Source organism: Centroberyx affinis, unplaced genomic scaffold (assembly GCF_046629955.1).
Source record: "Centroberyx affinis isolate AG114_WGS23_722 - 3 ecotype Tasmania unplaced genomic scaffold, CSIRO-AGI_Caff_v1 ptg001496l_1, whole genome shotgun sequence".
Classification (NCBI taxonomy): domain Eukaryota; kingdom Metazoa; phylum Chordata; class Actinopteri; order Beryciformes; family Berycidae; genus Centroberyx; species Centroberyx affinis.
The window spans coordinates 191,230-203,841 of record NW_027279961.1 but is presented as its reverse complement, the minus strand read 5'-3'; the positions used below and the strand labels follow the sequence as shown (position 1 = coordinate 203,841).

Below are 12,612 nucleotides of genomic sequence, written 5' to 3'. Positions count from 1 at the left end.
GAGGCAATTTGGAGCCATGCTGGTGTTGAACAAACTGCAGCAGGAGTGGAGGTGAGGAATATTCTCCACTCATACAGGAGACACCTTAAAAACCCAGTTTATCTTATTTGTACAGCAATAATATATAGATGCAAAGTGATTTAAATAGATTGATACAAAATATACTACTACTACTAATAATAATAATAAACAATAATAACCTTAACTATATAAAGAACTTATCTAAAAGCAGAGTTTACAAATGCTTTACAGAATGACATAAAAACAAGAATGTTAAAATACATAATGAGGAGATAAAAATAAGAAGCACAATCAAGAGAAAATGCATTTAAACAAGATTAAATACATATGTACAATGAAATCAGATTAAAAGAAAACCTAAGAAACAAAACAAGATTAAAAGTGGGCAAGATCATAAACAGTCACATAAAAGCAAGTCTCTAAAAGTGCATTTTAAGAAGTGATTTAAAAGGTGATAATGAACCAGCAAGCCTACAGCATTAAACACAAAGGAAGAAGACCTGCAATTACCAATCAGGTACAGGTGAGATAAAAACAAAACAAAAACAAAGGGGTCTATTAAAACATCTCAACAACATCAAAAACTCTGGGAATAAGAACAACTAGATGCATGAGACAACAAGCAAGGTTAAAGATATAATTAAAATAATGAAGAGCTTGTCAGTGTTCTGACAAGCTCTTCATTATTTTATTATATTAGTTATATTAGTATTATATCATTTCAGCTTGGGTTGACTTAACCCTTTCTTCTACAGTATGGCGTCTTCTACATTTTATGTCTTGGAACAACTTGCAGTGAGTCAGCAGGGTTCTCAAGGACACTTCAACAGGACACATGGCTGTGGATGGACACATTGTTGAATCTGTGACATGGTGCTGTTTGCTCTCTGTTCATACAGAAGTGAAAACCACAACAGGATGAATCATTTTTGTCTTTACTGATATGACAACAGAGTAACACAGCACAGTTAACCACAGTTGTCCTATGTCATTGAGGGATGAAATGCTGCTTCACCTTTGTGTACTTTTGCATGTGTGTGTGTGGCTTGTGTGTGTGTGTGTGTGTGTGTGTGTGTGTGTGTGTGTCTGTGTCTATGTACACGTGCAATTTTTTTATATATGCATACATGCCTTAGTGTGAGGGCGCGTGTGTGTACTTTGTGTGTGTGTGTGTGTGTGTGTGTGTGTGTGCGTGTGTGTGCTTCCAGGGGAAAATGTGGAAGTGTTTACTCTGGGAGGTCAGGACAGAGAAGGAGGGGCGGAGCTCTGAGAACAGGAAGCCATGTGGCTGTGTGTGTGTGTGTGCGTGTGTGTGTGTTTTGGTCGGTAGGCTATATGTGCGCCATATGTTTCCTTTGGATGTGTACATTCTCGTGCAAGTGCATTTATAAGAGAGAGAAAATTGGTGAGAGAGGGATTAAGAGAATAAGAATAGAGTGAAAGAGAGAGACATTGGTTTGGCAGCATTGGTTTCTTCCCTGTCAGGCCAATGAAACAAACTGTCTCACACAGAGAGAGAGAGGAAGAGAGCGAGAGAGAGAGAGAGAGAGAGAGAGAGAGATTTAGGTATGTTCAGTCAGTAGTTCAGGCCATGTGACTGAGCAGCTCTGCAGCTTTTAATATGAATGCTTACGTGTGTATGTGTGTATGCTCTATAGGTTTTTCCCTCTTAATAATGTGGAAAGATGGAGTAATACAAGCTGGGAAGTTGTTGGGGGAGTTAATGGGCTTCATCCTGAGATCCAGGATCCCACCTCTGCTCTCAGTTCAGTTCAATCCAGTTACTTTATTATCATGACTGTTAACCAGAAACTATATTACCAAAACGGTGTGGAAATGTCAACTTTCAAAACCACAATGAAGAATTATTTGCCATGAAAACAGGTACTATACAATTGTACCGACTCACCAATATCTATAACATAGAACAATTCCAAAATTGAGAGCAACAAGGGCTTATCAGACCTTATCTCTTTCTCTCTCTCTCTCTCTCTGTTTGTTGTTCGTCCTCCATTCGGTTCAGTCACTGCTTTGGTTCATTTGGTTCAGCAGATTGATGGCAGTGTCTCTCTGAACTGGGAAACACCTGGTGCTCTGTGGAGGTTCCCCAGGGTGAGTTTTGTGGGTGGGGTGAGGCTGAGGCGTGGGTGGGAGTTAGAGGGGAGAGGTTGTTTTGTTTGAGGCTGCCGGGATTCACACCACAGTCCTACCAGAGCAGCAGACGGAGCGGCAGATGACAGGAGGTCAGAGCTGGATTCACATTTCAGGGACTAACACAGATCTGGATGCATTTAAATCTCAACCAGGAGGTTCTCTACCAGAGTGTACAGGCTGTCACTCCAACACAAGAGTGTAAGTTTAATTTGTAAAGTGTTGGGGACACAAATGGGTGGGAGGTCTGGGGGTCCTCCCCAGAAATATTTGACATTCTTTAATCACATTTCATGCATTTCAACATAGAAGTTTAGAATAGAATCAGTGTACACATGTACTGAAACATGTGATTTAGATATATTTTTCAGGACTCATTTTCTAAATTGAAACAAAAATTCTGACATTCATATTTATTTTTGACCACAAGGACATGCTACTTAAAAGGAGAATTGCAAGAGATTCGGTCAGAAAATAAATTGATGTAGCTAACGCTGTTAGCCAGACAGGATTTGAAACTGTACAAGGCTAGCAAAAATAATTAATTTGCCTCTTGTTTGGCCAACTAGTAAATAATGGCCAGGATATGATGTCGGTCTTGGAACAAATTCACCCTGCAGCACATATTGTGACAACTTCATTTAGATTCCTAATCTAGCTAACTAGACCAGTAAATTCACTTTTGCTGGTCTAGTTAGCTTGTGCTATTCCTATCAAGCAAGTCTACTACAATTTCTGCTTCATTAGTCAGTTAGACTGGGCTCTTGGTTCCTCTTACATGTCACTACACTTTCAATTAAACCTGCATGACCGTCGTTTTTTATCTGATACCATGATGCTGTACTGTCTGCCTGTACAGCTTCCCTCCCCTGCAGCAGCTAACTTCACACAGTCAAGCCACTCAGCCAATCACATAAACAAATGAAAGGGAGGCGGGAGCAAAGTGAACAAGGACCAATGGAAATGTATTTTTGTTCCCAGACAAGTTGGAACGTGAGTGAGTTAACCCCATAGAGATTTTGAGCCAATGAAACTAGTTTGCATCAACGTGTGAAGCTAATATCAAATTGTTGGTAGGGTACATGAGATTATGCTCATGCTCCAAACAATCACTCCAGCTGCTGATTTATTTTTAACAATAAACCTTCTGTTGAAAACCACTGATATACCGGGTGTGCTGGTCAGAAGTGGGATTCTAACCCGCAACTCCATTCAAAGAGCAGCATGCTGAGAACTAGAACCACATCCGCTGTTACTGTTAATAGATTAAGGGTACTGCAGTTACTACTGAGGTTATGCAGTAACTGAGTTGATCCTGTCCTACTGTAATACTGTAGTATTGTAGTAGTGTAGGACTGACACTGCCTGTCTGTCACAGAGAAGCCTGTATTCCTATTGGCTGACCCAGAGCTAAGATCATAACACTGATTCACAGAGGGAGAGAGAGAGTGCGAGAGAGGAAGGGCAGGAGTCACGGAGAGAAGTTCAGAGGCGAGAGAAGAGAAGAAGAGGGAGGGAAGAAGAGAAGGAGGGAGGGAAGAAAAGAAGGAGGGAGGGAGCAGAGTCAGTGGAAGAGTCTGGTGGAAGGCTGGTTCTGCAGCCAGATGTGAAGCTTAGCAGACAGCTTCACTTCTCCTCACCAGTGTTTTCCTGCTGGATTTTAACCTTCTGCTCAGAAAATCTGCTCTGGATATTTTGGGGGAAAATGTACGAACGACACAAGCGGAGGTATAGTCTCTGCGCCAAGGGAGAGAGAGCTGTGGACGTGGTTCTGATAAAGGTAGGCTACCCATCCAGACTTTCAAGCAAAGTTGTTCAGTAGGATTATACTGGTACTACAGTTACTACTAATAATTTGTATGGAACTTTTCAAAACAGAGTTGCAAAGTGCTTCAGAACAGATAAAATTTACGACAAAAGCACTGACAGCAAGCGACGAAATATAAAAGCAAGGCAGGGCAACATAAAAGTAAACCATAAAAGGGAGGTCAAAGACAATTAATAAAAGATCATTTCATAAAATCAAGTCTATAAAAGTAGGTTTTAAGAGGTGATTTCACAGCTCCTCAGGCGGGTCGTCCTAAAGAGTCCTGATGGCAAAGGCCTGCAGTAGTATGTCTCAATTTCTACCTCGTCAGAAGTGAAGTTTATTCCTAAAACGTGTCGAGAATAAACTATTTCCTCAAGTAAAACATAAACATGAGCTGATTGAAGCGGTCACATACCGCTTAAAAATGCTTTGGCAAACGTGTAGCCGTCTGTCTGGTATGTTGTGACGGGTTTTGCTGTGTTGCACCCTGGGAGATGATTGCATGGTTGTTGATGGTCCTCCAGCCGGAGAGCAATGATTATTTTAGGGTGGAGTGTGGTTTCTGGATGTACGCTGCATGGATATGCTGTGTGCAACACTAAGACGAATGCCTGCACTCAATCCATCTTCTCTGTTGAAGGATTGTGCATAAAAGTTAATGACGCTCGGCCGGTTTAATTAGGAGTAATTAAGCAAGATCATCTGGCACTTTGCGCAGGAAAACAAAGGTTCTTCCAGAGTGTTTTGGTTAGGTGGGTAGTGGGTAGAATGTGGTAAATTAGAATACAGAACCCAGCGTGGCTCTTTCTTGTAGCTGATTTGGGACATTTCATACATTTTTAAAGGATCTGAATGTTTCTGAAATAGTTCTCTATAGCACCCAAAAGGGTTCTGCTATGTTTTAAGCCTAAACAACCGTTTCCCTACACTGTATAGAACCCCTTTTTATTTTTCTTTGTGTACTTTGGATTTTTCCATTGGTTTTGTCCTTCTGTTGGTCCTTCTGGAGGTGTTGTGGGTATAATTCAACCAAACATCAGTGATGGGACGTCCCCACTAGACTTACCCAATGACAAACATGTGCTATGCCAGACACTTAGCCTAGTTTCGCAGCATGGAAGATAGTTTGATCAGACCATATGGATTGATAAATGTCTTAAGTATTTTCCATAAACTTACAGTCTGTACAGTAGTTGCGTTATATCAGTTAAGAGTGCTACATCTATACAGACAGACTAGCATCTCAACTGTATGTTTGTGAGACAGTAGGAGGTGTGGACTGGGAGGTAGTGGGAGGTGTGGACTGGGAGGTAATGGGAGGTGTGGACTGGGACGTAGTGGGAGGTGTGGACTGGGAGTAGTAGGAGGTGTGGACTGGGAGGTAATGGGAGGTGTGGACTGGGACGTAGTGGGAGGTGTGGACTGGGAGTAGTGGGAGGTGTGGACTTGGAGGTAATGGGAGGTGTGGACTGGGAGGTACTGGGAGGTGTGGACTTGGAGGTAATGGGAGGTATGGACTGGGACATAGTGGACTGGGAGTAGTGGGAGTTGTGGACTGGGAGGTACTGGGAGGTAAATATCTATGAAGTGGATCTGTCACTTTCTAAACTGGTTCCTGATGTCACTTCCTCTCTTCACCATATGGGTAAAATAACAATGATGAGATTGTGTGTGTGTGTGTGCGTGTGTGTGTGTGTGTGTATGAGAGAGAGAGAGATGGAGAGACAGAGAGAGACAGACAGAGAGAGAGACAGGGAGCAGGAGAGGGAGGGAGAGAGAGTGGTGACGGTGTGGGAAAAAGCGGCAGTGCTAACGGTTTCCTCTGGCCTCAGATGGAAACAGGCATTTAGCCAAATGACTTCATTCCAACCAGCTTTTCACATCCCAGCATCCCTCCTGGCCTGGAGTCACAGAACACATCATCACTGATTCATGCACAGTTACTGTACTTGGTGAGTGCAGTCTACTAACTACTAACTGGACATGAATCAGTCTGCTAACTACTAACTGGACATGAATCAGTCTACTAACTACTGACTACTAACTGGACATGAATCAGTCTACTAACTACTAACTACTAACTGGACATTAATCTTTCTACTAACTACTAACTGGACATGAATCAGTCTGCTAACTACTAACTGGATATGAATCAGTCTGCTAACTACTAACTGGACATGAATCAGTCTACTAACTACTAACTGGACATGAATCAGTCTACTAACTACTGACTACTAACTGGACATGAATCAGTCTACTAACTACTGACTACTAACTGGACATGAATCAGTCTACTAACTACTAACTGGATATGAATCAGTCTACTAACTACTAACTGGACATAAATCTTTTTACGAACTACTAACTGGACATGAATCAGTCTACTAACTACTAACTGGACATGAATCAGTCTGCTAACTACTAACTGGACATGAATCAGTCTACTAACTACTGACTACTAACTGGACATAAATCTTTCTACTGACTACTAACTGGACATGAATCAGTCTACTAACTACTAACTGGACATGAATCAGTCTGCTAACTACTAACTGGACATGAATCAGTCTGCTAACTACTAACTGGACACGAATCAGTCTGCTAACTACTAACTGGACATGAATCAGTCTACTAACTACTGACTACTAACTGGACATAAATCTTTCTACTGACTACTAACTGGACATGAATCAGTCTACTAAATACTAACTGGACATAAATCTTTCTACTAACTACTAACTGGACATGAATCAGTCTACTAACTACTAACTGGATATGAATCAGTCTACTAACTACTAACTGGACATAAATCTTTTTACGAACTACTAACTGGACATGAATCAGTCTACTAACTACTAACTGGACATGAATCAGTCTGCTAACTACTAACTGGACATGAATCAGTCTACTAACTACTGACTACTAACTGGACATAAATCTTTCTACTGACTACTAACTGGACATGAATCAGTCTACTAACTACTAACTGGACATGAATCAGTCTGCTAACTACTAACTGGACATGAATCAGTCTGCTAACTACTAACTGGACACGAATCAGTCTGCTAACTACTAACTGGACATGAATCAGTCTACTAACTACTGACTACTAACTGGACATAAATCTTTCTACTGACTACTAACTGGACATGAATCAGTCTACTAAATACTAACTGGACATAAATCTTTCTACTAACTACTAACTGGACATGAATCAGTCTACTAACTACTAACTGAACATGAATCAGTTTTTGCTTACTAGCAGAGTAGTACATCACATACCTCAACACATTTTGAGGGAAAAACAAAATCTTTCTACTGTTCTCCGGGGTGCTTAGCTCCTCTCATAGCACTTCTTGATCATTCTACGGTCAAAGGAATATTTGTTCCCTCTGTAGTCTGGGTGCTGTGACCTCTTACCCTTGGATAAGATAATCTAGTGATTAAAGTGATCTAGTGATTAAAAGACTGTCCTTCAACCAGAGGACCCGGGTCCAAATTCCCACCCTGCTGAAGTGTTCTTGAGAAAGACACTGAATCCCTACCAGCTCCAGAGCTGCTGTTCTGTAGCTGAGCCTGACCTCTGACCTCTGAGGAGGAAAGAGGATTTTCGTACAGGGAGCAATACAAGAGCACTTTATTATTATGATTTTAATTAGTGTTGAAATATAAAATGAAGTGTCCCATGCAGCGGTTTATTTATTGTGTCTTGCAGGGTGATTTGTTTGCTTTTCACCTGTTTAAGTGTCTGGTAAGATGAATCCAGTGCGCTTCCAAGCTGCAGCTGTGCGTAGCTTTGCCTCAGCTCTGCCTACCAGCCGCTGTGGGCAGCCCTCTGGGATCAAACCGCATACACAACCTGGCTAGAAACAGTCATTCAGTCAGCCGCGGCATCCTTCTCTGTCTGTTGCAGAGTTTGTGGCCGCCTGCCTACTTAGGAACATGGCGGTGGTCCAAGGCCTCCTTCCTCCAGCATACACATTGGCCCTCCTCTTTATTTTTAAACCAGATGTGTTTTTATTGGGTACAGTTTACATTCCCCCGACGCTACAAATATGCACTGGGCTGTTCACATCTGGGCTGCCAGCTTTCAGAGGGGGGACTGGTTCCTCGCTAACTGACTGATTTGCTGAACCAGTCACAGAAATGACTAGAACGTAAATGGTCAGCAGGGTGGTCTAGTGTTTAGATAGACCGTCCTTCAGCTAGAGGACACAGGCTCAAACCCCCTCCCTGCTGAAGTGTTCTTGAGCAAGACACTGAATCCCTACCAGCTCCTGGAGTCTTGTTCTGTAGGTGAGGCTGACCTCTGACCTCCCTGTGGGGCAAGAGGAAAGACATGTTCCTAAATAATTGATATCAGAGGAGCAATGAAGATGCATCACTGGACTGAATGAGGAGAAAGGAGATGAGGAGGAGGAGGGAAAGACTGAAGAAGCCTCTCTCTCATCCAGCCTGCCTTGTATTCTTTCATTCTTCAGTCATATGGCCACCATCCCTTCTATCATTGAATAATATGAACTACAGCCAAAACAAAGGAAATATATGAGTAAATGCAAAGTGTATTTAAAGCAGGTATTTCCACACACGTTTGTTCCCTGAGATAATTAATGAGTTAACATCCCATCATGCTCGGGGTGTGGCGTCCCTCCAATACGGTTGCCAAAGCATACTGAAGCTGTTCTGGTGGCTCCTGGCGGACCTACACTCTATTAACACTCGTTATGTTGGTGCTTCCTTTATTTTGGCAGTAAGCTGTATTTTTTTTACGCAGTATTTTTTATTTCTATCGGAGGGGCCTACTGTCCTCTCTATCGACTACAGTTCTCTGTTAGTCAGGTTAAAGTAAGGCCGTCTAGCCTCTGCAATTTAGCTGCAATCACTGGCAACCATTTACCAGTCACTTCTGAGTAGAGTGTGTGTGTGTCTGTGTCTGTGTATGTGTGTGTGTGTGTGTGCACCCTACGTGACCAGCTAATCTGTCCTCGTCAGTGTGTTTGTTCTCTCTCAGCGGGCTCTGTTTGATATCTGAACACAGCTGTGGGAAAATAGAAGCCTGTGTGTGTGTGCATGTGTGTGTTTTGGCTAGTGTGTGTGCATGTGCATATGCAGTCTGTGCGTGCATCTGTGTGTGCTTGTGTGCTGTGGTGTGTGTGTGTGTGTGTGCCTACAGAAAGAGAATGAGCAAATGCGGGTAATGTGTGCACGTGAATACAACACTGATGTATATGCATGTGCATGGTGCCAGTGTGTATGTGTGTGTGTGTGTGTGTGTGTGTGTCCATCTCTGGGATTTTATGAGTGAATGTGCATGGTCGCAGTGTCATGGTTACACACATACACACACACACCTACCACTCCCAGGCCTGGACAACAGAGCCCAGTGTTTCCTCTCTCTGGGTCTCAACAGGCCCGTCAATAGAGCGCTGTGTGACAGTTGAGGGTTAATTGCTTTAAAACTGTGCCAAGCGCTCTCACCCCCCACCCCCAAAGCATTCTGGGAGGTTTGACCTGGCAGGCTGGGACTCACTCATCTTTCTCTGTCTTCTGCCTTTGATTTTTTTTTTTTTTTTTTGGCTTGTTACTTTTTTCTATCTCTCTCTCTCTGTCTCTGTTCTCTATTTTCTCACTAATAGGACTACGGTATACTCCGTCTTTCAGTTTTGATTTCCTTTCCTGTTTTCATTCTTAACAATCTCTCTCTGTTGTAAGTCTATTTTCTTACTCTAATGTTCCCTGTCTTACCTCTGCTGTTTCACTTCCTCTTCTGATTTAGTCAGAAGACTAAACATTCACTCATTTCAGCCCTCTTGTACCTCAGAGAAATTCGCTGATATTCAGGCTTTAGTGTTTCATTGAGGAACCTCAGCATGGTTTATTTTGTTAATGGACCAGAGGAGTGTCCAGACCCTCTGATTAGGGAAGTGCTATAGGATCCATTTAGTGGCTGGAAGGACGACGTCTCAGTGGGGTTTGACTGAAACTCAGGAACTGCAGTTTCCCTGGAATTCTGGAGTTAACACACTCCCTCCCCTCTCAGGTCCTTCTAACCTTTAACTCTTAATATTCTGTATGTACTGTATGACGATGCACATAACTGCCAAACTAACGAAAACACTTTAGAAAATACAAAGAGCTACAAAGTATATTGAAGGCATGATAACATCATGCTTCAGGTCATGCACTGTATAACAATGCTGGCCCTTATTTTGGCTACCATGGCTGGAAGAAGAGCCAGCATGATCCACCAGCATCAAAACACCAAGGGGCATAAAACTCCCCGGCAGGTTTAGTGTGATGTTAGAGGCAGATACCATCACTGTAGGGTGTTCTCTCATTCATAAATGTGAAATACTGTTGATGTTTTCCCACCCCTTTTGATCATTTGCATATTGTGAAAGCGATTCATAAACACACACCGCAGCGCAAAAAATACCGCCTGCTCTAGTCGGACAGTATACTGTGGAAATGTATGTTAAATGATGAAAACAAATTTCAGTTATTAAAAGTTACATTGTGTTCCAGGGCATTCATTATCATTGGAAACACGTGAAAATGTTTAATAAATATGACTCACACACTGGCTTTATGCATGAGGAGGAGGGTGACATGTCTATGAGGTCCATGGCACTGACACACAGGTGGTAAATATGTAAAGCTTAATTAACATGTTGGTTTTGATTGGCTGTCTCCCGGCCTACAGCTGAGGATAACACAGCGGTAATGTGGCTCCGTCACGGTATTCACAGCTGTGGTAAATTTATGAATTAAGTAAAATTACAGTGTTGCAGATTTTGCACGCTGCTATTCTGTTACCGTGGAGTTTTATGAATAAGCCCCCAAATGTTTTAATTTCTGGTCGAGGAATAATGTTGCATCCCTCCAATACAGGCCAGCCACTTGTAGAATCAGTGCCAAGACACACTGAAGCTGTTCTGATAGCTCATGGTGGACCAATGCCCTATTAACATATTTTATGTTGGTGTGTATATATATATATATATATATATATATATATCAGTATTTCAGTTCCCTGTATCATTCAAGATTGTGTATGTGTGAATATGGTCCATCTGTTAGTGTTCTGTCCCTCTGATTCCTCTGCCAGATGAAAGGTTGTTGTGGCCTTTAGATCAGTGATCTGTTCTTATTGATGTCTGGAACATTCTTTCAGATCAGTCTGACACAGACAAGGTTACAGCTTCATGTTAAAGCCTGTTGATCTGAGCCAGGGTGAAACTGGGTGGACCGGGGTAGGGAGTTGATTGGGAAAGAATGGGAAGGGAGGAAGAGAAGGAGCAAGGAAGATGGAGGGTAAATGAGGCAGAAAGTGTGAGCGGATCAGAGGGAATTACAATGGAACACATGGTGAGAAAGAGGGAGATATGGTGTAATTTGGATAGAGGTGTGTGAGTGTGTGTGGGGGTGGGGGGTCTCCAGCATGATTGAAATTACATAGCGTAGCTCTTGTCACTTAACAAGGTGCAACATTTAAACTCTGCTACCTCCTTTAGCTGTGCTGCGTCTTCAGCTCAGTTCAGCTGCCAGAAATCAGTTGACCAAAAAACTGCCATGTTCTCAGCCAGCAGACCTTTATTAATGCTTCCAGTGGGAGCTTCTGCTGAAGAGCTTGGTTTTGGCAATCTGGCTGTGTTAACATATTATTAATCTGTCTTGGTTAACTCCGCCTGTGTGAATGACACATTCAAAGTCAAAGCTCATGGCAAAAGCCTGCCGTCTGTATCTACTTCTTGTCGATGGAGTTCATTAAAACACAATGAGCTTTTCTGAGTCTCTGTTAGATTCACATTCAGAGCTGTCAGTCAAATCCGCCCAGCTTTCGCCAAACTGTTGAAGCCTTTGTGTTGCCTGAGAGGAGGGGGGTGGCTGTGGCTTTTGTAGCTAAAACAAGCTCTTTTGCTCTCTCTCACACTCACACACACGCACGCACACTCACACACCACACACACACACACACACACACACACACACACACACACACAGCTGTTGTGTAGATAGTCAGACCACAGAGGAAGCAGAGCCCCAACGTTGTGTGTTTACAGCTAACCACAGAGCTCTGACAGGCGGTGCACGCGTGTGTGTGTGTGTGTACGTTAGAGTGTGTGTGTGAGCTTGTGAGTGTCAATGTGACTGTGTGTTCTGAAGGCTGCAATCAGAGCAAAGCTACATCTTTCCAAACAGCCCCTCTTGGAGGTGGAGCCACAGTGTAGCAACTAAACCAGATTAATAATCTCTATTAACAAAGCCTGCGGTTATAAATGTTTTTTCTGCTCATCGGCTCCCATCCTGCGTTCTGGGTAACGTTTCCTAACCACCACGCTGGTCTGCATCTCGGTTCTGCTGTTTTTCTCTGTGGGTGACGGTCACATGTAGCTGAGACTGATGTAGCGTCTTCCTGTTTCTCTGCAGATCCATCGAGACAAGGAGGCGTCCTTCCTTCAGCCCAGCAGCACTCAGCACACAGGTAAGACACACCGCCAACTGCTACTGATCTGACCCCACTGACCAGGATAGACAGCATGGATCACAATGGATCGGCATACGGTTTGGGGGTCGGTTAGGTTGAAGACAATTAGCTTTCAGCTCATTCATTTCAGGAAGTGGGTAGT

General features: G+C 42.9%; 1 protein-coding gene across 5 annotated transcripts in view; it reads left to right on the top strand.

Moving 5' to 3' along the window:
* LOC139650483 (A-kinase anchor protein 13-like) overlaps window positions 1-12,612 on the top strand; it is a 109,396-nt gene that overhangs the window by 41,991 nt on the left and 54,793 nt on the right. For all 5 annotated transcript variants that reach the window (XM_071527171.1, XM_071527170.1, XM_071527169.1 and 2 more), the window contains exon 10: window positions 12,413-12,467. In XM_071527171.1, coding sequence (XP_071383272.1) covers window positions 12,413-12,467 — 55 coding nt within the window. The remainder of the gene's footprint in view (window positions 1-12,412; window positions 12,468-12,612) is intronic.